Raw genomic sequence first — 22,752 nt, 5'->3', positions numbered from 1 at the left:
AAACACGCTCACAAAAGTATAGAGACACAAGGAACCTTTCTCTCCCTTTTTATTTCTGAGAAATTGAGGCGGCTTATGAAGCATGTTAATTAAACCTGAAATTAACCATCTGATTAATTCATGCCGCTATGAACACGCAGATACTTAACATACACCGGCAGAGGCACAAGATAGGCAGAAAGGGGGGGGGGGGGAGTAGCAGTCTAACCATCTATCTTGGGCTTGTTTTCGATGAGACGTCTTTTAGTAAGCAGGAAAAAATGCGATTAATTGTTTGATGCTTATATGTTCAAGCGCACCTCTGTGTGTGTGTGTGTGTGTGTGTGTGTGTGTGTGTGTGTGTGTGTGTGTGTGTGTGTGTGTGTGTGTGTGTGTGTGTGAGAGAGAGAGAGAGAGAGAGAGAGAGAGAGAGAGAGAGAGAGAGAGACTTGTAAAGCCACCCGGGTGCAGCGGCTGGTGCTCCGCAACCAGGTCCCCTGATGGCGGGGAGGGGAGACTGAGCCGCGGGAGCGCAACCTCCCCGCGCGTCCGCTCCCGGCTGGGCTTCAGGGCGAGTTTTGAGCCGGCCACGTGACTACCCTTCCGAACCGTCCCGCACATTCGGTGGAACCAAGCGGTAGACGGGCTGAGGTGGTACAATCTGGATTGTACCACGTCAGCTGGCAGGTAAGGGGGGGGGAAACGAGCGATAGCTGGGAACGTTTCCACTCCTCCGCATGCCCTGCCGAAGCCGTTCTGCGTGCGGTTAATTTCAGAATACAGGAGCGGAGACTTTCGGGTGCTTAAAGGACGGCGTGGACCTGTGTATCCCAATGCCGGACACTGTTCATCCCCGCCCCGCCGCCCCCCCCAATACACACCTGTTCTTTGAGAGATAGTACCGTCCAGGCTCTGACCGCCTCCTTCTGCCTAATGTGTCGAATTTATCGTGCGTGAAGTGATCCTGCAAGGCGGGGCGGGGCGGGGAGGGAGAGACCCAAACTCTGCCTCTTCGGCTACTCCACGAGCGAGGAGAAGAAAGGGGTGCTTGAAAGTGCCTCTTAGTTATTTAAAGCCACCTTCGTCTCTCTGAAGTTCCGAGGAAGATGTCTTTGGAGGGCTGCTCGGATTCTGGAAGGCAGAGAGCCCAGAATCCAGGAGCAGGTAGAGCTCGCCGGTGGGTGGGTGGGAAGCAGGGGCCTCGCTGAAGAGCTAAGCAACAGCCCCGGCGGCAGCCGCCCTAACCCAAACGCACGCAGCTCTTCGTCTCTCCCTTTCTGGAGCACCTTCTCCTCTCTTTGGGGCCGGATGCTTCAGCGCGCTCTTTCTCCCCACGAGTTATCAAAATAAGTACAGACATTTCAGACGATGATGGTGGTGGTGATGTCCATTTCTGCTAGCCCACCCTTCGTTGAATCTTTCAGCAAGCTTTCCTACCGAATGCCAGAGCCGGCCGAAGTTTATTCTTTTCATTATTAGCCTGAGTCTGTCTGTCTGTCTGTCTGTCTGTCGTCCTCCTTCCTTCCTTCCTTCCTTCCTTCCTTCCTTCCTTCCTTCCTTCCTTCCTTCCTTCCTTCCTTCCTTCCTTCCTTCCTTCCTTCCTTCCTTCCTTCGTGATTCCAAGCCTCGCATTTTCTTCCCCATTCGAAACCTAAGGGTTTTAAAAGAACCGGATCTCTAGTCCAGTGTTTTTAATACCGGAAAACGGTGGTGATGGTGGTGGGGATGATGATGGCCAACAGTAATGTTTATTTAATACACTAAATGCTTTAGGAAAGGATTTTAAAAGGTCACGTGTTTCAGAAGTTCTCCACATCGTTTTCCCCCTCCCGAGTGAAACATCTTCCTTCCCGCTCGCTCTCTTCTTTAAATATAGTAATATTCCGTACTCCCCCCCCCCCCGAGATCTTTTCCTCCAAATCCAGACAAGTCCGTCATTCCATCAACAGACGAGAGGCTAAAATGGGCCAAGATAAGCGCCAGGGGGGAGAAGCGCACCGGGAGAGGTCCTCCGAAATGCTCGCAGCGCCTTCCCAGTACTGGGGTGTCCAGACTCGGCGATGGTTCTTGCATGACTCTCCCATAGCCAAAACGTTACTTTGGAAATCCTGTTCATTTCCGGGTCAGTTCTACAATACTTGACTGAGGCAGGACCTCCAAACCGGAAGGCATTTGGGTCTGGATGTAGAGGATCCATCAGTTGCCACCTACTCAAAAGGTTACTGGGCTGGGGAAGTTGACCTGCGGAAGCTACCGCCTTGTCGGGAATACCAGGCAGGCAAAACCACCCTCCACCACCACCACCCCTTTACTGGCTATGGGGAGGGGTGGCAGCGGCTGTTGCGCAGGAGATCTGTCCCAGTGGACGGATCCGTAGCCCTTTAACAGTTGGGCATAAAATCTTGGGTTTCTTGACATTAAATTGGTCTGTTTCTGCTGACGCGCCTTCGGATGAGGGCAGGATTCCTCAAAGTAGTTGCTGTTTCTTGTTTGAAAAAAGTGATTTCTATCCCTAGGATCTCTTCGCCATTATTTTGCCTCCATAGATCGTCCCAGTCCAGGCATTTCTTCGCTGTTGCTTTACTTCTGCCGCTCTAATTTCGTTTATATAGACACCTCATTCTTTTCTCTCTCTTTTTTTTCTTTTCTTTTCAACGGATTTGACGGATGGGGATTCGCCTTAGGAATTAGCTCCGGTTTGATTTGTTTTATGCCAGGAAAATAGTCTTATGAGAGTTCCGAGCTGCCTTCAAGTTGGCCGGGCGAAGTCTCCTTCACCCACACCCGTGGATCAGATCACATCAGATCAAACTGATGAAAGAGAGGAAGGAAGAAGAGATGGTTCGTTGTGGTGGAAAAAGCTTTAGACATCCCACATCCCATTCTCTCTCTCCCCTCCCCCCTCCTATAACACACACACACACACACCCTTTCAGAGGAGAAGCAGGCAAGGAATTGGGTCTGAGTTGCTCTGGGTAAAGAAACCCACCCAGATCTCCGTCCTCCTGGCAAAAGCAAAGAAGGCTCCACGCTCGTTTCCAACGTCTTCTCCCGGTCCGCGGGTTGTAGGCGCCGGGCGGGCCGGAGTGGCGGGCGCGGGCGCGGGGTGGGGTGGCATCGGGTGGGGGGGGGAGCGAGCGAGAGCCTGTCAGTTTCATTCTGCATGACTATCCCATGCAGCCTGGATTTCCAATCATGCTCCTGGCCCCGTCACTTTTCTTTCCCACCAAGGCTTCCCTCAGCACCTCAGCTGATCTCTGATGGTTTTCTAAGCAGGAAGGAGATTCCTCCGCTTCGCTAATAATCAGCAGGTAGGGTGTCAGCATTATGACTACCTTTTTATTTTGTGTTTACTTAGCATTCTTCTTGTCGTCGCTTTCTTCTTCTTCTTCTTCTTTATTCACGTTTGAAACTGAGGATGGTAAGCTAAAAAAAACAAAAAGCAGGTAAGCACGTCAGAGGTTAAAAATTCGCTTCGATTTTATATGGGGTCGTGGTAAAAATTGAGAGAGGAGGGAGAAAGAGAGTGAATATTTTTCTTCCCCTCAACCATCAGCCTGTTTATTTTAATTAACATGGGAATCTTTTGCTAGAAACAACAAGATCCAACCCCCATCTCTTGGTTACATCACCATCTTCCCCCGCTCCCCCCCCCCAACGATCCCAAACCCATCCCATTCATTACTCATTAAGGAGGAACCAGTTGGGGGGAAAAGGGAGGGAGAGAGGGAAATAAACACCCCTTTCTTATCTCTTAAGGTAAGATGCTGCCTGAATAGTTCCTAGCAAGTGTTGCGATGTGGTAGTAGCATATACTGTTATTTGATGGGGAGTCCGCGTAGGTGCCCCCTGTTTCCGTTCAACGGCGGTTTCTTTCCTTGATCTCAATAAGATCGTGGCCCTGCGGACGGTGGAAAAGAAAGCGGGGGGGGGGGCAGGGTAAGGAGCATTTTTTCTGGAAGTGGTACAGTAGCTTCCTTTTACTCGCAGAATTCTGCATCTAAGATGTCCCTTACTCAGCCCCCCGCTTTCTTCCTTTTTTTTTTTTTTTTTTTTTTTTTTTTTTTTTGGTAATTTGGAGTTTTACTAATTGACTCGATTCCTTTTCGCCCTACTACCTCGGCTCCCTTCTCTTCGGCGGCCAATCCGCGCCGTCTCCGCTGGAATTGCTGCCTGGTCTCGAATACAATGAGTGGGTCTATTAGCTCATTAGCCGGTGCCCCTCCTGGATACCCTGCAGTGCTAGATCACCCCCTCTTCTCCTTCTCTCCCCCCTCCCCTTTTGATGTTTCTCTTTTCTAGCTCTGTGTGAAAGAGGGGAGTTGGGGCCCGAGAGCCTCAGACCTTGAGGCTGCTTTTTGTCCGTGGCACGGTTGAAATCTCGGCCTCTTAAAGCTAACAGCCGCTTAACTCCAGGTCACCCCAGTGCCACTCGGCGAGAAGGGAGAAATACATGTCTTTTTTTTTAAAAAAAAATGGAGAACCACTTTAACTCTCTCTCTCTCTCTCTCTCTCTCCTTTATCCTCCCCGTGTGTGTGTGTGTGTGTGTGTCTGTGTCTGTGTCTGTGTCTGTGTGTGTCTGTGTGTGTGCGTGCGTGCGTGCGTGTGTGTACAAACGTACACACGTATGCTTCGGTTTCAGTTATTCCCCTTCCTATTTTTTCTTCTGCTTAAGTTTGCAGTCTTGTGTTGCTAATGATGTTTGTAGCTGCTAGAGGTTTCAGAAAATAAAGAGATCTCTTTGGCGCGGTGTCCCGCTCGGTCCCAAATCCAGGTTCCTAAGACGCCCAATTGGAAATCTAGGAAGGAAGCAAACGGATGGGAGCCGCAGGAAGCCAAAATTGACCTGCACACCCCTCCTTAGTCTAAGTCACGCGGAAGGTCATCTAAGGTGCCAGTGGGGTTTTGATCAAAAAGAGATGGGGGAAGAAGGATTTTGGAGATGTTTCCTATAATTGGTAGGATAGCTGCCTGGCTGGCTGGCTGGAGGAGAGGGAGGGAGGGAAAATTTTGAATGGATGAGATGAGAGCGCAGCTCAAAATATCTTTGCCAAAACCCAGAGTGCTCTTCCTTGGTTTTCTAGTTTCAGATAATGGTACAGGGCGCGCTGAATTAGCACGCGCTTGGTCTAAGGCAAACCAAATATTCAGAAATTCCATTTACCTTAAAAGAAAAGATCTAAACACGTGTTTATTCGGATCGACTGGAGGAGCTTAACTTTAGCCGTGTGTTCCTGTGCTTACATCTTCCGGAGCAGTTCACCCTTTAGTACCAATGCACGGGCAGTTCTTACACATCGGGAGGGCCACCCTGCCCACCCTTCAGTCCAAGCTTCTCTGAATTCAGGGACCTCGTCGCCTGGAGCCGAAGACAAGGTCTGATCTGGCCCGCCGGCCGGCCGGCTGTACAGCCCAGAGGAAACCTTTCGAGTCAAGGGCTCAAAGGGGTCTTAGGCTTTTGAAGCATGCTCTCGCGGTCCAGATCCGGTGCGTTTCGAAAGGCATGGGGAATAAGGTTGTTTGTTTGTTTGATTGTTGATCTCCCTCCCTGAAGGGGGGGGAAGCAAATGAATTCCCCCGCCTGCGCACCCAACTCCTTGTAGGAAAGTGTAGACAGGTTCATTCACCCTTCTGGGGCTTAGGCTCTCTTTTCATGTCCCCACTGGGACATTAAAGCGGAGCAGAACCACTTGCAATTAAAAGAGAGTGGGAAAGAGAAAGGGGGGGGGAGAGAGAGAGAGAGTAAAAATAATTAGCTTTCGTTCCCTTCCTGATTTCCTCCCATGGACCCCCTCCCCCTTCCTAATTATTTTTTGTCAGCTATTAATCCGCACGTGGATACTTTTGTCCTGGAGCCAAAGACAAGCCCCCTTCACGCTGTAATAGGCTTTAGACCGTCGCCTGTGGCTGATCGAGGACTCGAGTCTCCCTCTTTCTCTCGCCCCCTCCCCGGCTCCTCTCCTCTTGACCACGGCCGGGACTCAAAACAAAACAAAACAAAAATCGCCCCCCCCCCCGCCGCCGCCGCCGCGGTTCTCTCCCAGGAAAAAGCTTGTCTCCCTTCTTAGTTCGCTTCTGCAAAAGCTCCGGGCGGCGGCGGCGGCTTTTTTCTGGCTCCCCTTGCGACTGCTTTTGTTCTGAGTCTCGGTCGCCAGAAATCCTTCACAGGGACTTTCCGAACCTCTTCCATCACCCACCTTGAAACGCACAGGGTCCCTCAGTCTCCCTCTCTCCCTCTTTCTCCTATTTTATACCTGGAACGTTTGAATCTGATGATCAGACTCTATTATTTTACTATATTACTACTATAGCTCCTAATAATAACGGAAACATTCTTATTCTCATTTTAGTAGTAGCAGCAGCAGTAGTAAAATACTCATGTAACATAAAGGAATAGATCATCGTCATCGTATGCAGCAGTTTAGGGTTTGAAGAGGTTCTACAGATCACTTCCATCTTTTCCTCTGCAGAACTCAGATAGCGAAAGTGCTTTCCCTCCCAAATCTACAAATTTAGAGGGCCGTTACATTTCAGGACGCAATTTGTTGCAGCATCTCGTGAGCCCCTTTTCTCTGAAAATTTTCCCCGTAAGAGCTCTGAGTATCTCGCCCTGCCGGCCCGCATAATCCCGGGAGTGTTTTGCCCGGCTGCCTGCCTTCTTTGGCTTCCTCCGGGCGGCCGTCGGTCCCGCTTCCCAAGGAGAAAGAAAGGAAGATCTGATGGAAAGATCGAAGGAGACGCGCCTTGACGCGCTCGATTAAGGCCTCCGGATCCTCGCTGGTTGCTCGCAGGGCAACTTCATTTGCAGGGAAAGCCAGGAGAGAGAGCGCTTTAAGGCTGCTCTTTATTTTACCCCGGCCAACACAAGGAAGTTCCCTTCCGATCAAAGCTGTTGAGGGATCGCTTGGCGGCGGCGCAGTCTCAAATGCAAAGCTCGAAAGGACGGCTGAAATCCACGAAACTGCTTCGGGCGAAGAGGGGATAGACTAAGACCCCTTTAAAAACTCACTGTGGGGTCTCTCTTGGGCAGGAGACCAGCAGCTGGTGCAGCAGAGAAAATAAAGAATTGCTCCCAATGATGATGATCATCATACTGTACTTCTTCCCTCTCCTCCTCAGCTTAACGCATGCAGGTATGTGTTGGGGAACTTCCTCATTTTCTTAGAGGATTCTGGCTTTTTACTTTTTCCCGTCGTGGATGCTTCCAAACTGGAAGCCGGCCCCGGCTTTGGTTACAAAGGCCAGCATCCCGTTGGGAATGTCTCACGCGGCGCAAGCGGTCGCGCTTCTACGCCAGATGTTCCTTAGGGCACTTTCAGTGCCAGAGCTGGCGCGACGGGAGTGGCGCGCAGAGGCATTCCCGACAGCAGGCCGGTCATAGGCTCGAATCCAGACTTCAGTCCCACTTAGTGAAAAACCACTGAAAGCTACTTGAAGCCAAGCCAAGCCTGGATCCGACCTGTTTCTATTTGCCTCCCTTTCTCCTTTCAGCTCTTCTGAAAATATAGCGCAGGATCCAATAAAAGCGAAAGGATCCGAAGGGAACGCAAAGGGAAGTCCTTCCAAGCCTCATTGACGTCAGTGGGAGAGGTTTAAGGCTCTCTTCTTGAAGCCTGCCCAACATTTTAAGTGCCGGGCTTTGGCCTTGGATTGGAAGCTCCTTGCGGCAGGGGCGCCTCCTTGAATCCAAACGAGGGACTGCCGCGTATCTGAGCCACACACACCCCGTCCTTTCCTTTCAGCCCCTGTAATGCTCCCCTGTCACTTTTGCCTCTTCTGGACCATCAGAAGGCGAGGGCGAGGAACCAGAATTCTTCCCTCTTTCCCAGGATCCAGTGGCCTTCCGTTCCCCTGACATCTCGTCAGAACCCCGAGAGGCAGAGACACGCTCAGCGAAGGCAACGGCGGGGACGGGGGAGAAGGGGGTGGGAGGCAGCAATGGCAACTCCAGGGCTGTGACCCGCTTTCAAGAGGCCAGGGGAGCTCTTTCCCATCCGGGATGCGGGGAGGAGGAACCTCCTAGAGGAGAAGGCTGGGAACGGCGGCGGCTGGTCCTGGGAGATTCTAGATTACTTCCGGTGTGGGAGCAACACACCCCTGGATGCCCGTTGCTGGGGAACTGAAACCCCTTGACCTAACCTGCCGCTTGGAAAGGGGGCAGGGTCTGAAGAAAGATCACCTTTGGACCAGTCTCTCTCCCTCCCTCCCTCCCTCCCTCTCTTCCTTCCCGGAGACTGAATACGCGCAATAGGAGAGCGTCCCGGCCGGCTGGAATCCTCAGCTGGGCTGGGTGATTTCCGTAGGATTCGCATCCTTTAACCTTGACTGACTCTCAGGATCTGGCTAGTAGTCTCTCAGAAAAGGGGGAAAAAGACAGGTCTATCATCATTAGAAAGTGAACCGTACGGAGGGACTGCACGGGAGGGAGGAGAGGATCCTGTCCAGGATCTAATATTAGCCTTGTCTTGTCAAATCATGACTTATTTTAGACGACTATCCTGCCTCCGACAGCGGTCAGCCCGGTGCCTCTTTGGCTCATAAGGCAGGGCAGCGACTTCCCTTCTCCCACCCCAACTCACTACTGCTATATCATCATCTAATAATAATAATAGAGTAACAACAATAGTTTACTGGACCAGTCAGCCTAGTAACGTGAAATTTCTTTTCCTGGGACCAAACTATTCTTTTGTGGTTTCCCATCACCAGCTTCTCTCCATGGCAGTCTGTGTGAATACATTTTGCAGTAATGTACTTGCTTCTTTTAAAAAGGATATGCTATCGCTTTTCTACTTGACTGTCTAAAACGGTCACAAAACGCTCCGAGGCGCTTTATAAATTCACGAATAAACCTAGTCTTAAGACTGATCTTTCTTCCGGAATGAACATCCTACACTGTGACCCTAATCTACTGAAATAGCTCCTCCTCCTCCTCCTCCTTCCACCGCTTTAACGTGAAATGGTGTCTAAAATGAAAAGAAGGACAACAAAAGGAATATCCCTGCGCTTTCTAAGCCTCTCTAGGTTAACAGTTACAGTAACTTAAATTCCATCCATCCATCCATCCATCCATCCATCCATCCATCCATCCATCCATCCATCCATCCATCCATCCATCCATCCATCCATCCTTCCTTCCTTCCTTCCTTCCTTCCTTCCTTCCTTCCTTCCTTCCTTCCTTCCTTCCTTCCTTCCTTCCTTCCTTCCTTCCTTCCTTCCTTCCTCGCCTGCCCCCATTTCTGCGGGGTCCCTGGGCACACAGTCTGCTCAAATGGGCAGTGAAGGGGCGTAGGAGCGCAGGGCGAGGCTGCTTTTCTTGGCTGGCCCTTCTCCGGGCGAGTTGGCGTGGAGGTGAGGGGGGGGGGAGGCCTCCTGAGGGACGGTTCGAGGGAACAGACCAAGTCCCCCAGGCGGCAGAAGAACCAGGAGGAGGTGGCGGCGAGGGGAGGCGTATCAAGAGGGGCACCTTGAGATGATGCAGTCCAGTCCCTCGCGCAGAGCCCCGCCGGGGACCTGCAGGCCAGGCGGCAATGATTTGAGCGGAGTGTTCAAATCAACGCAAGCTCTTCCAGGGACTGCAGGTGAGCGGGGCTGTACCTCGCTGGCCTCCCCTACGACTTTCCCCCCCACCCCAGCCGGCCATTTCTGCCCGGCCCCTCCATCTCCCCGGTGAGGGCAGAGGGCACGGGAGAGCCTCCCTGGCCCTGGCACAGTCCGCTTGCTCAGTGGAACGGGGGCGGGGGGATCCGTCCCTGTCTCTCTCTCTCTCTCTCTCTCTCTCTCCCTCTCTCTCCCCCCCCCACTCCAAACCCCGAGGTTCCCTGTGTGTGTCTCAGATTCCTGTTCCAGCCCAAGATTTCTCTCTTAATTGCATTACTTACAGTAAATAGACAGCTCTGCTGTTGGGGGCTCAAGTGTGCCAACAGGAAGACAGGGATTCTTCTTCTTCTGCTGCTGCTGCTGCTTAATTATAATCCAAGCTCATTTCACTTGATTGGCTTTATCTTCTCTGTGAAATAGTGGTGTTGGGATAGGTTTGGACGCGCAGGGGCTTTTTTTGCTCGCCCTCCCCCTTTCTTTCTTTCTTTCTTTCTTTCTTTCTTTCTTTCTTTCTTTCTTTCTTTCTTTCTTTCTTTCTTTCTTTCTTTCTTTCTTTCTTTCTTTCTTTCTTTCTTTCTTTCTTTCTTTCTTTCTTTCTTTCTTTCGTTGGGGGATGGGATGGCGAGGGTTGGAGTCTTTGTAAAACCAGGGATCCTGCTTCTTCCAGCGGAGCTAAAGCCCCGCTATAGGGCCGAGAGGGCGTGCGATTGGAAATGCTAGCGGCTAATTTGCCATTTCGCAAGCTGCACTGGACACTGACTGGGGAGAAGATACTACCAGTTTAGCCTCGCTCTTCAAGAAGGGTTAAGAAGGACCCGCCACGCGGGGAAGGGAGGGTTTGAAAAGTAAACCGGAGAAACTCAAAAAGGAGTAAACAGGACGAGGGGAGACAGAGCAACAGACCGTCCCGTCGTGGTTGTTCGGTCCCCAATCCGACAGACACCTCCAGAGGCCGGCATCTGTCACAGAACAAGCCGAACTAGGAGGGCAAATGTTCGGGTTTAGAGGTTTAAAGAACATTTCTTTCCTGTGTGTAGAAGGGCGTTGTGCGACCCGGAAGCTTGCAACCCCAATCCTCCGGACCCCGCTGGCCCAATGAATGGCAGCCTCTTTATTACATCATGAGAGGAAGCAAAAGCGAGAGTGAAGCCCTCAGTAAATCCCTATCAGCATTTTGCAAGACTTTCCCCAAACTTGATGCTCTTCAGTGCCTTCAGGAGCTCACTTAGCATTTCTTTCTTTCTTTCTTTCTTTCTTTCTTTCTTTCTTTCTTTCTTCCTTCCTTCCTTCCTTCCTTCCTTCCTTCCTTCCTTCCTTCCTTCCTTCCTTCCTTCCTTCCTTCCTTCCTTCCTTCCTTCCTTCCTTCCTTCCTTCCTTCCTTCCTTCCTTCCTTCCTTCCTTCCTTCCTTCCTTCCTTCCTTCCCTTTCTTAATTTTATTCACATCCTAACCACGGCAAACAATCTTTTTTCCTGTTTCACGTATCCAGAGGGCTCGGGAGTTAGACCGAACTTCCCGCTGAAGTGATAAAAAAAATAGAAAAGAAGTCAGTCATCCTTCGGGGCTTACTGTTTCTTCAGAAGGCCCTGTCTTGCTCAGTCTCAAAGGGGCTGAACAGTCAGTGCCCCAGGGACACTGGCCTCCACCTCCACCCACACTCGCACGGCTTCACCAACAGTAGGACTTAAAGGGTCGTCCCGGCCCTTCCTTAAAGCCGATTCCCATCCCTTGGCTTTCACAGGGACTGAAAATGCCATCGAAATAAACGGCATTTAATGGTAGAAAAAGACAATAGGCGTATCACATTTTAGACACTCTCCGGGCAAATGCCACCAACTTTTGAATATTGCCTTTGGTGAAGAAGATGGATAGCTGGGTTCTTGGCGTGGTAAGTAACGGAGTCGACCTCGTCGAGATGCCTACATTAGGACTGCAGCCTCAGACACGTGTTTAGAGAGAAAAGCGCCCTTGAAGGATGGACTAATCCGTGACTCTCTTTCTCTCTCCCCTCATAGAATCATACGATCGTCGTAGGGTTGGAAGGGACCTTGGAGGTCTTCTAGTCCAACCCCCTGCCCAACGCAGGAGAACCTCATACCATCCCGGACATATGGCTGTCCAATATTTTCTTGATGTAATATTTTCTTTACTCTGATGTAACCTCAAGGAGTCTGATCCGGATCCGGATCCGGATCTGAGAGTCGGAAAGACTATTAAAGTCGTGATCGGGTGACCTTCCCTTGCCCACCACTTGTCTTACCACACAGTAATCCATTTTGCCCTCCCTCTGAACTCAAAGAGAATTTAAAGTGTTGAACTCCAGATAATTGTTTTTCTTTTCTTGCCTGCGGCGGGGGTGGGGGAAAAATCTGATTTGAACTTGAGAACGGGACTTGGTGGGCAGGGATCTGGGCTGGCGAGACAGGCTGGAGGCAGGCAAGGAGGGGAAGTGGAGAATACAAGCTGGACTCCCCAATCTTTCCCTCGCGCCCGATCAGTTGAGGTTTGCCTTCTTCCCCTTTCACCATCCCCACTCCAGAGATGGGGGGGGGGAGTGCAGATTCAGGGGTTCTGCATCCCTCCATCTTTCCACCTCCAAACCTCCCCCCTTTTCGGATATTTGCCCGTCACGGGGATTGGGGGCTGGAGGAGTTTGACAGCTCTTTGTTGTCTGTATAAAGAAGAGGAGGAGGAGGAGGAGGAAGGAGAGGGAGGGAGAGAGAAGGAGGGGGGCCTGGTGGCAGCTCCGAGGCGAGGACTCCTCCTCCTGAATTATCCAAAATGGGTTGGCTTTCGTCTCGAACAAATTGGACGGAGCGTCGGAGAGCAGCAGTCCCAAATCCAACCTAGAGGCAACTGAGAACTTTCAAGCAAGCCGGGGATCGCTGCCTTCAAAAACAACCACCACCACCCAAAGCAAGAAAGGAACCTTTCCCCTTAATTTTGGCTTTTCTTTGTGTCTCAAGACATCGGTCTATCTACCTTTCTCTCTCTCTCTCTCTCTCCTTCCTTCCTTCCTTCTTTCCATCCCTCCCTCCCTCCTTCCCTGCCTGCCTGCCTGCCCGCCTTTTTGTCCCGATCCTTGCGGGCCGATCTTGCTGAGGGGCTCTCCCCCACTTCTCTCCTTCCCTCCCTTCTCCAGCCCCCAAGCTCTCCCAGTCCAGGAAGCGGCCGCGTCAGGAGTCCCGGCTCCGGGGTCCTCGGCGTCTCTCTCTCTCTTCCCCCCCCCCCGCTTCCCCTCCTCCCCTTTTTATCCCCCACCCCCTTGGCTCGGTCCTTTTCCTGCCCGTCCTCTTCAGGGAGCCCTCCGGAGCCGTGCGCGGCCGCGGGGCGAGGGGGGCAGCCCCCCTAGATCATCACCGGCCTCGCCAGCCCCGCTCCGGGGATACACGCACACCGCCCGCCGCATCGCCGCCCCGAAGGCTTGCGGGCTCTTCTTTCCCGACGTCGCCCGGCGCTTCGGATGCTCTAAACCCAACCGAGACTCTGGGGCCTGTATATGGAAATAGTGGGGTGCCGAGCCGAAGGCAACGCGTGTCCCTTCCGTCCGCCAGCCATGCTTTTCCACGGCATCTCCGGAGGCCACATCCAGGGGATCATGGAGGAGATGGAGCGGAGGTCCAAGACCGAGTCGCGGCTGGCCAAAGCCGGGCAGATGAACGGCCGGGAAGCGGTAAGTGGCACCCCGTGCCGGGAGGGAGAAACACCCCCCCCCCAAAAAAGTGAGCATTCCAGGGAGGGAGAGCTTGCCAGCCTGGGGAGGGTTGGGTGGGACACCAGTTAGCCGGGGGAGGGGAAGGGGGGAGGAACTCCAGCCACCCAAAATCTCACAGCATCACATAAACATGTCGAGCAAAATGTTGCTGAGCTCAAGTGACGTGGACCTGAACTCTCAGAAACTTTTCTTTAAGAAAAAAGGATTAGAAAATTCGTTCTCCCTTCTTGAAGCACAAGTACAATCCGATGCAGGCTTTTTCCCCCCAAGTACTCCCTGCCCGAGCCTAAGAATCTTTACACAGAAGTAAGCCTTATTCAATTTGTTGAGTCGTACTTCCAGCGTCATGTCCAAAAAAATTGCAGGCTTGTTTATTTATTCTTGGGAATTTGGCTTTAAAAGCAAAATATTGATTCCCCCCCCCCACACACACAAAAGATCAAATATTAAAAAATATTTTAAAAATTAAAATGATAACAGAACTGAACAATTATTATCCTAAGTTCGAAACATCTATGCGAAGTTACGGAAAAGCAGTTCATGCCGTTGCATTTACTTGTGTACTTCCAAGTAAAACTGATCCATCTCTTCTCCGGCACCTTCCCCACTCCCTGCCCCGCTTGGCATAAAGCAGAAACTTTAGCCTTTCCCATTGAAGCCGATGGAACTTTAAAAAGTTAAACGGGGCTAAATCGTGCCCTCATTTTTATTTTCATTTTAAAACACCCTTCCCAGCAAAACTGGTTTGCTCAGAAGTAGGTTCTTCTCGATTAAAAAGTTGGAAAGCAAGGGTCTTGCAGAAGCAGCGGCACATGGATCTTTCCTCTACTGCTGCGGTTCCAAGGAAATTTACCAAGAAGGAAGTCCGCACTCACTGGATTCTTTTCTTCCGAATAAATTTGATTGTAGTCGGACTGGGCAAGGCTTTCGCTTCAGCAGGAAAGCAGGACTGCCGTCCTGGTAGGAAGGTTTAGAAGGAGTAATTCGGCGTCGTTTCTTTACTCCTTGATCTGCTTTAGTTCCTCCCGAGTTATCCGCAGCTCAAGCTCAAGATGAACAAAAACAGGGCCAGCAGGACTTTGCTCGAGAGATACGCCAAGAGATTCCCTTCCAAAAAAGTGCAGGATACTTCAGAAAAATGTCAGGTCGCCTGAAAGACCAAATTACAAGAAACGCAAAAATAAATATTAAGAGAAGGATGGAGCCCCAAGTGCCATTCATTTTTTAAAAAAAGATTATTTTCTTTTTAATTCTTTGGATGCTGTAAATCCACTGCGGCCCCTTTCATTTAAAATGAAAAGAAAAAGCAAAGAAAGACATTATCTTCGCTTCGCTTCCCTGCCCTACTCCTTACAGACTGGTGTGTATGAGGTGTGTGTGTGTGTGTTTTGAAAAACAGCAGAGATGGAGCGAAATCGACAGAACGGATGAAATATACAAACGTAAATGGAAGGAAGGCGTTTTGCTGCCTCCGGAAAGCATGTTAAAAACCGCCTACTAAATACATGCTTTACAGTTATCTGGTTTAGCTCGTGAGTATGGAATCAGATTATTTAGCGCGTTAGTCCCAGACTGATCCGCTCCCTTTGAGATGGTTTAATTCCCCGGGAACTGAGCAGAGAGAAAGGGAGACGGGTGTGTGTATGTGTGTGTGAATAAGGAAGTTTTCTTTTGCTCTCAGATCCCCGGGCTTCCGTTGGGCACCCACAATGAACCGAAGGAACGGCCTGCAGAAAGCTGCGCCTCGCCGCCCCTTTGAACTGGCTCCCCCCCCCCCCTTCATCCCACTCCCGGCAGAAGTTTATTAAGGGGGAGCGGGGTTTGGCTTTATAAGCATTCCGGGCCTCCTCATTCCCCACCTTTGTTGCTTTTCTGGGGAGAGGGGGAGCGAAGGGTGTTCCCCAATCAAGATTAAAGGTATTCCTCCTTTCAGAGGCAGGCGTGGTTTTTATTTTGTATTTTTAATCTGCTGGAGATTTCACCAGGATTCCTCTAAACCGTTTCCTAATTTAAACAAAAACAAAACAAAACTGGAAGAAGGACGTAATCACCCCGAAATATTAATTCAAATGTTAATAGGCCGTGACAGACCTTTTCAAAACAAATAAACCTCCCTGCCCTCTCTTTAAACTAAATTAGAAAAACCCAGATGGCAAGGAAGGATCTTTATAAAAGAGTAGGCTTTTAAAAAGAAAAGAAAAGAAGGGAGGGACAATGTAGGGAAACAGCACTCCAAGAACAATCCTCGGCTCTATTTCGCCCGTCTTGTTGTTGAAATTCTGACATCGACCCCCCCCCCCGCCCCCCACCAAGAAGCTTCTGTATCTCTAAAGTCACATCATGGAAGATAGGACTCCCTGTGATCCAGGACGTACTTGCCAGGGAAACCTGGGGTTGGATCGAGTTGCAACACACACACACACAAACACGATTATTAAGAATTGCAATTGGATCCTGGCAGGTTTACTTGGAAGTAAGTGTATCTGTGAAGTAAGTGAGGCTTTTTCTGAAAAGGAGTTAACACCAGGAACCTAACGCGTACCAACGAGAGGAGGCCTATTAACTCTGTGGGATTTGCACCGGTGTCGACTCACCAGTCTCACTCGCCTGATCCGACGGGTCTACTCCAGAGGGGACTAGCCACGGGCTACTGGCCCTCGGCTGAAAGGGCAGCTAGGCTTTCTGAGTTGAACATGCCCCAGATCCTCTCTTGTCCCAGTCCTTGGACGGGAGAAAGAGGGCGAGCCTGACCTTGTTTGGGCGAGGGGGGCGGCGGAGTGAAGAATGGTTATGAATGAATCTCTAAAATTCCCCTGGCAGAAGTTAAGATCTCCCAAAGTTAGGTCCTGGTTTTTAATCTTCTGAGAGGGCTCGCTGGAACCCCGGAAGCAAAATAAACTGAGAAGGAGACACAGGGCCACGCCGCTGCCCTTCTGGGCGGTTGTTTCCAGTACTGGGGGGGACGAAAGTGCTTGTTGGGGACTCGAGGCCTTAACGTTATGCCTTGTTCAAAGTTCGAGGTGGGGTGAGGAGGTTGGGGAAGGGAAGGAGCCAGGAGGCGAGATCCAAGTTCCTAGAGGAAGGAGGGCAGGTCCATCCCAGGCGTGTCTCCTCAGAGGGAAGTCCAGCTGAGTTCTACGGTCCGTGCCTAGGATGGCAGGCAGCCTTAAAACCGGCGAGGTCCCATCGGGAATAATAACGGGGGCGGGGCACAACCGTGGCAAACGCTTTAGGGTGCGTTGGGTGGGAAGTCCCCCGCCGAGGCCAACAAGCCGCCAGGCTTACGCCCGAGTAGACGTGGCGCACCTCGTGGATGGAGGGGCACCCCAGTCAGGCCGGCACCTCACTCACCCCCCCCCCCCCTCAAAGAGCCATTCCCCCTGCTGCCGGCCGGCTTGCCTTGCTTTAACCTTGTGACCTCGGCCTGGAGGTTCACTGGTGTGTTTGGGGGGGGGCTTTGCTTTTTGCAGAACATGCCTCCGCTGAGCCCCGAGAAGCCTGCTCTGTGCGCCGGCTGCGGAGGCAAGATCTCGGACCGCTATTACCTGCTGGCTGTAGACAAGCAGTGGCACCTCCGCTGCCTCAAGTGCTGTGAATGTAAACTGGCGCTGGAGTCCGAGCTCACCTGCTTTGCCAAGGACGGCAGCATTTATTGCAAGGAGGATTACTACAGGTACAGCACCCCGGGCTGAGGGCGGGTGGGTAGTGGTGGTGGGGGAGGGAGGGAGGGAGGGAGGGATCCCCCGACGCCCAGGAGAGTGAGTAAAAAACACACACCCCTTCTTCCCATCCGGAAAAGTTGCTGCAGCTCCCTAGAATGGTGGAGAGTTTCTCGGAGGAAGGAATCCTCTCTGTTTGGATGAGTGCGCGAGGGTTCACACGCACACGGGCATCACTGATCTTTTTCTTCCTTCCATTGCTAGGGGCATGCGTGTCCAGTTTCCAGGTTGGATTACGAGTCATTTGAAGGTGATTAAAAAAAAAACATAGGGGTTATTAGGGCTCCCACCTCACCACTGAAAACAAGGAAGTGGCTTCCTAGGCGTGAACTGCACCCCCCTCACAGACATTAGATCCCCAAGGGGGAGCAGTAACAGAGAGGGGGGAAATCACATCCGTGAATGCACATTTGATTCGGTCTTGATATTTCCGAGCTCTGTGTACAAATCGCCTTTGCTGAAAAAAAAAATCACAGTCAACACACTGACTGTTGAAACAAACCCCGAGTGATAACAGAGACTCCCCCGGACTTTAACAAAGCTGATGGCGTCTTCGCATGATTTCACAGCCAGGTCAAGCGGTGCCCGTGTGAATTAGGTTTGAAGGTCTGCCGCCAAAATGTGTGAGCTGACTTCACGGGGCAGTGTGCGAGTCAGTAAGTCCCGGTTGCAAATGTTTGTGGCCAGCGCGGAATCTCTTACACGTGCAGATTAGCTTTTGAGTCCTGCACGTGTGAAAAGATCCTTAAAAGCCTCCGGCTGCGTGAAAACTTGGGAGTCATTAGTTCAGAAAGCTTGGAGGTGGGCTGCGTGAGTGGCCATATAGATTTTTCTTCTTTTGCTCTCCCGGTGAGCCCGTTACTGCCTGCTAGGGAGGGCGCCTAAGGTTTTACCGTCAGGCATGAGCCACTGGAGGATTCTGTCTGTTCCTCCGTTTTCTTTTTCCTGGCGGGCTTGAAAAAAAATTCAGGCCACTCGCAGACACTTGCAACATTGGGGAGTAATTCACTTGTCCAGTTGCCCAAGATACGTCCCTGGCCTGCGGTCCAAGATGAAGACAAATCCCACCGCACAAAACCGACCCATTTCTTGGTAGTTCCAGCAGCCCGATCTTGTGTGAGTTGGCTCAGAAGGAAATCAGCTGGGGATGAAGGCGCGGCTCTCGCTTCCAGGTCCCTAGTAGGTGCAGAGGGGTTCGCGCGTCTGATTAACCAGCTCCTTAATGAGGGCTTGGGAGGAAACGGTGGTGCCACTTCCGTATGGGAATCGGCAACTCTCTTTCCGTCTCCCCGCCCCCACCCCCGAGGGTCCGCGCCTGCCTGCCTGCCTGGCTGGGCACACCGCCTCTCCGCCCCCCAAATTCCAGTCCCTTTCGGTGGAACCCGATCAGGTCCCTCCTGCTGGGCGGCCTGGCCTCCCGCTCTTGTTAGCGCTCAGCGGCCGGCAGACAAGCCTCGTTTTTGTCTTCCTGTTAAAGAGACATATCCGGATTTTTTCTGCCGGCTCCCCTCCCGACCTTTCCCAGTGAATTAATAGGTAGTTTTACATCCGAACCCTGTGCTTCCCCTGGAAAAATTTCCTACTGTCATAAAAACCGACTTGCAAGGGACATTTGTCTAGCATCAGGCGTATTGACTCAAAAGCAGTCTCACTCTGTCCCAGATAATATGCATAGAATTGCTACTTTAACGCTTAGAACAAATAGGAAAGAGAAAAGAATGGATTTTTAAACTTCTTTATAGCTCTGTCTAGTTCACCTCTCTTTTGGGGGCGAGGGAACTGCAATACTGTACACGAAAGGAAAAGAAAGAAACTCGCAAAACAACCTAAAATTCAGATTCGTAAGCCTTATTTACAAAGCGTCTCCTACCTTTCCTTAAAGAAACCCCAAATGGTCATTAAAGCCCTCGAAAATTGGCTCAGTTTCCCATCACCACCTGATTTTTCCTCAGGGAGAAGGAGCCAGAACCGTGTTAGGGTGTGTAACGTGTGAACGGGACTGACCGCTTCAGTAACGTTGCAGTTCCCTGTGTGTCGGCTGGAAAGTCAGCCCCGCTGAGTTTAGCGGTCGTAGCCCAAAGAGAGGAGGTCGGATGGCAGCTGAAGCGCATTTCAGACCGAGTATGTTTAGGTTCTGGCTGTTCGCCTGCTCTCCTCCTCCGCCGGCGGATGAAGGCCCAGCGTAGCCCCGGAGTTGCCAACCCAAGGCAGGAGCCAGGGAAAGGAGGCCCCCGTCAGTGAGTGGCTCAGGCCTCAGGCGTCGATGCTTAATTTGGAGGGCTAGGAGGAGAGATTTCCCCTGATCTCCCATGAGCCGGACGCTTCCCTAGGAGAAAAATGTCTGCCTCCCAGTAGCCATGTAAAAGCAGTAGAGTCAGCCAGTTTAAACCACCATAAAGAGTACACCTGTGCAAGTGCAGAGTGCTTTGGCTGCCACCCTAAAACACCAACTACTCCCCAGGCTTCACTGTGTGTGCATGTGCCTACATCATTAGAATTGATATAATTAAGTAAAACAAACCTAGTTATTATACACACATGCATGAAGCTCTCTGTCTCAGATTCTCACAGTTGTCTGGCAAATAAAAATGGGTTTCGGGGTTCCTTAAAAAAGATTTATGTTATCGATTAGTTATATTAAGTGGGTAAAACTATTTCCACTATCTATGTCCATGTGGGTTTGAGAAAATACGGTTTTGAGGTATGGCCAGTAATTGGCCCAGTTATAGATGGTTTTGAATGGTTATAATTGGTCCAATAAATCTGTTTTTGACCAATGTATGATTTTGATCAATTGTGCACGCCTTAAAAAAAAAACACCACCACCAGTACTGGCTAACAGGCACTTTTAAGTACCCACCCCCCACCTACACAGGGAAGGCGATCTTCCTTCTAAAATGGGGAGGTGGGATCTGGAACCACACGAGGGGCATCCTCTAAAGCACAGAATGCTTCTTCCAGCATCTGGGGAAAAGCTGATTCCTTTGAAATACATGTATATATCACTGATAAGAGTCATGCCATTAAATCCAGTAAGATTTATTCAATTAAACACTTGTACTTTTTTAAAAAAATAATTGGGGTGGGGTAGGTATACCTTAACCGGCAATCTTATGCACGACTTTTTTTTAAAATGCCACTTTGTTTTCACTAGAGTTTGCGCCCAGAGAAGTGTGTGGAGTGCAATCTAAATGGATTTTTTTTTGGGTGTGGTCCTTTGGGGCACGATCCTTCCAAAGTATTAAGTCCAATAATTTCAAAAGGATTTTCCTCAAAGGCAACGAATGGGGCCAGAGCCCTGTCTCCTCTGCATGGTTGCACCCGAGTCCCTCGGGGCTCTACAGGGGCTCCTCGCGGGAAAGACTCCCTAGCATCGCAGCCAATCAGTGCAACCCTACAGTGGCCTCGACTCAGAAGCGGCCCCCGCTGAGATTAATGGCATCTTATCCCGGACAAATGGGTTAAGGGGCTGCACGCTGTTCGCTTGGGCCCGTGGGGCGACCGAGTCCTCGGCTTTTTCTCTGCTTGAGTCCCGAGGGCCATTCACGTCCCAGCTTCTTCCAAATTCTGACCACTCCGAAACAAGGACACCTTTCAACGCATTTTGTTGACAGTTGATTAACCCCCCCCCCGCACGCGAATCTCTCTTTGTCTAGTTTTGACCCGTTTCGCCTAATTTCCCTTTGCCACACTCTGAGGCCGTCCTTTGCCTTGGTGCGCCAGAGTGAGCCCATTCAGACGACCCTTTCTGAGCCCTGCGACCGGCGCGTCTTCGGTCTCTTTGCAGGCTGACTCAAAGATAACCCTTTGTTCCCCGTTGCCTTGAGCTTTCGGGTGGTCGTCTGAATGGGCCCGCATGCCTCCCTTGGGCTGGACCCTGCTAACTGGGTGCCCTCTTCCCTTCAGAAGGTTCTCCGTGCAGCGCTGTGCCCGCTGCCACCTGGGCATCTCGGCCTCGGAGATGGTGATGCGGGCCCGGGACTCGGTTTACCACCTGAGCTGCTTCACCTGCACCACGTGCAACAAGACCCTGACGACGGGCGACCACTTCGGCATGAAGGACAACGTGGTCTACTGCCGGGCGCACTTCGAGAGCCTCCTCCAAGGCACCGATCCCGCCTCCTACCCACCCCCGCAGCTGAGCTACACCGAGCTGGCGGCCAAGGGCGGCGGCCTGGCATTGCCTTACTTCAACGGCACGGGCACCGTCCAGAAAGGCCGGCCCAGGAAGAGGAAAAGCCCCGCGCTGGGCGTCGATCTCGTCAGCTACAATTCAGGTGGGTGACAGTGGCGAGCGGGAGGCTCTCCCTACTTACCAAGGATCGCTACACCCAGTCTGCCTGACTGGGGCCGGGGGGGGGGGAGGGAAGGGAGAGCGTGCATGTCTCAAGATTCCTGGAGGCCAGCAGCCCTCCACCCTCCGCCGGCTGCGGTATTCCTAGGCCTATTCCTGAGCATTTCTAAAGGCCCATTCACACGTGCTTTTCTGTTTACTTGGTTGGGGAGGGGGAGGAACCACAGTGCACAATTTCCCTGGAAGACGCCACCCTGCAAGTTTACGGATCACTTTTAGTGGACGACCCCTGTTAATCCGTATCAGCCCCCCAGCCCCGAATCTTGTGGCACCGTCTTGGTTAATAGTCTGGGTAACATAAAAGGGGTCTTGGAGGCCCCTGAGTCAGATTTAGCGTAGGTGGAATATTCTATATAAAGCGCCTGTCTCAAGAAAGAGAGCGTAAGTGTACACTTCTCGGGGGAGGAAGGACCCAGTCCTAAGCGTGTCTATTCAGCAGTCAGCCCTGCTGAGCTTAGTTCCCAGTAGATGGGCCGGCAGAAGTGGCCCGGCTGATGCTCCCATCGTGCCTCGCCGTTAGTCTGGTTGTTTGCGGCCGATGGGAATTGAAATCCGACAAAATCTGGAGGGCTGCAGCTCCCTCAGCCGACACCTAGGAAGCGAGTTTCTGATTGCATCTTGAGTCCAGTGCAGCACGATGCGTCCCTTTGGTTTCCCCGGCATTTATTTTTAGTTTTAAATTTAGCATCCGTTTACGCTGGATTAGGAGGCAAAATAAACAACCAAATCGGCAGACGCTCAGTGAACAAAGGAGGTAGAGGATATTCCGTGTGTTTTCTCCCTCCATGAACTTCTTGCAAATCTATTTATTTCCTTCCATCAGGGGGCCTCTTTTAAGCCTTACTTTGGCTTATCCTCTAACTTAAGTTGACTTGATCTTAGTAGTAAAAGTTTATTTTGCCTCAGCAGAAGTTAATGTTCAGAATGAATGCGTTGAATTGAACAACAACAATATTAACAACAGGAATTAATGACGGTGTTTTTGAATGCTTGAGGGAATTATTCTATTTGGATATTCAAGGAAAGCTTTGCCTGGCATCTTTGTGCAAGCTGTAAAACCACCTTGTAAAACAGGACAGTATTATCAATCCCGTATTGCAGATAACACTCCAAAAAAGGAATTCTCCCCCCCCCCCCCAGTAAACCGGTTGTTTCTGGCAGAAGTGGGATTGGAACTCGGATCTTTTTCATCAAAAACAGAGGCATGTCTCCTCGGGAGTAAGCCCAACTGCGTTAAATGTGGCCTACTCCGAGGTAAGGAAAGAATTGTGCGTTCAGCTGGAAGTACGACCCACTGAACTTCCTCCAGGCAGACATTTATAAGAGTTTATCTGTTCGCTCTGCATTCAGCTCGGAGATGCGCACTTCCGAATCGCTTTGCTTCTCCA

At 51.2% G+C, this 22,752-nt stretch overlaps 1 protein-coding gene and 1 long non-coding RNA gene across 5 annotated transcripts in view; one reads left to right on the top strand and one right to left on the bottom strand.

Annotated features, from left to right (window-relative positions):
• Positions 1-34: 34 nt before the first annotated feature.
• LOC140706714 (uncharacterized) lies at positions 35-9,999 on the bottom strand. Of its 3 annotated transcripts, none has more exons than XR_013544560.1 (4): positions 9,859-9,986; positions 5,145-5,669; positions 2,908-3,405; positions 35-2,790 (listed from the first exon to the last, which is right to left on the bottom strand). It is a non-coding gene; the product is annotated as an uncharacterized LOC140706714 (long non-coding RNA). The 3 variants fall into 3 exon arrangements; XR_013544558.1 differs by having other exon boundaries at positions 2,969-3,405; XR_013544559.1 differs by lacking the exon at positions 5,145-5,669 and having other exon boundaries at positions 303-2,790; positions 2,969-3,405; positions 9,859-9,999.
• Positions 971-22,752, top strand: part of LHX9 (LIM homeobox 9) — a 49,391-nt gene continuing 27,609 nt past the window's right edge. The window contains exons 1-4 of one of the 2 annotated variants that reach the window (XM_072998069.2): positions 971-1,143; positions 11,592-13,249; positions 16,762-16,964; positions 20,917-21,287. In XM_072998069.2, the coding sequence (XP_072854170.1) occupies positions 13,076-13,249; positions 16,762-16,964; positions 20,917-21,287 (748 nt within the window). In that variant the 5' untranslated portion in view covers positions 971-1,143; positions 11,592-13,075. Of the gene's footprint in view, positions 1,144-11,591; positions 13,250-16,761; positions 16,965-20,916; positions 21,288-22,752 lie in introns of those variants that run through there. The other variant, XM_072998072.2, reaches the window with a different exon arrangement.

Source organism: Pogona vitticeps, chromosome 4, assembly GCF_051106095.1.
Source record: "Pogona vitticeps strain Pit_001003342236 chromosome 4, PviZW2.1, whole genome shotgun sequence".
Lineage (NCBI taxonomy): Eukaryota > Metazoa > Chordata > Lepidosauria > Squamata > Agamidae > Pogona > Pogona vitticeps.
The sequence above is the reverse complement of the archived record's forward strand: the minus strand, read 5'-3'. Positions and strand labels throughout refer to the sequence as shown.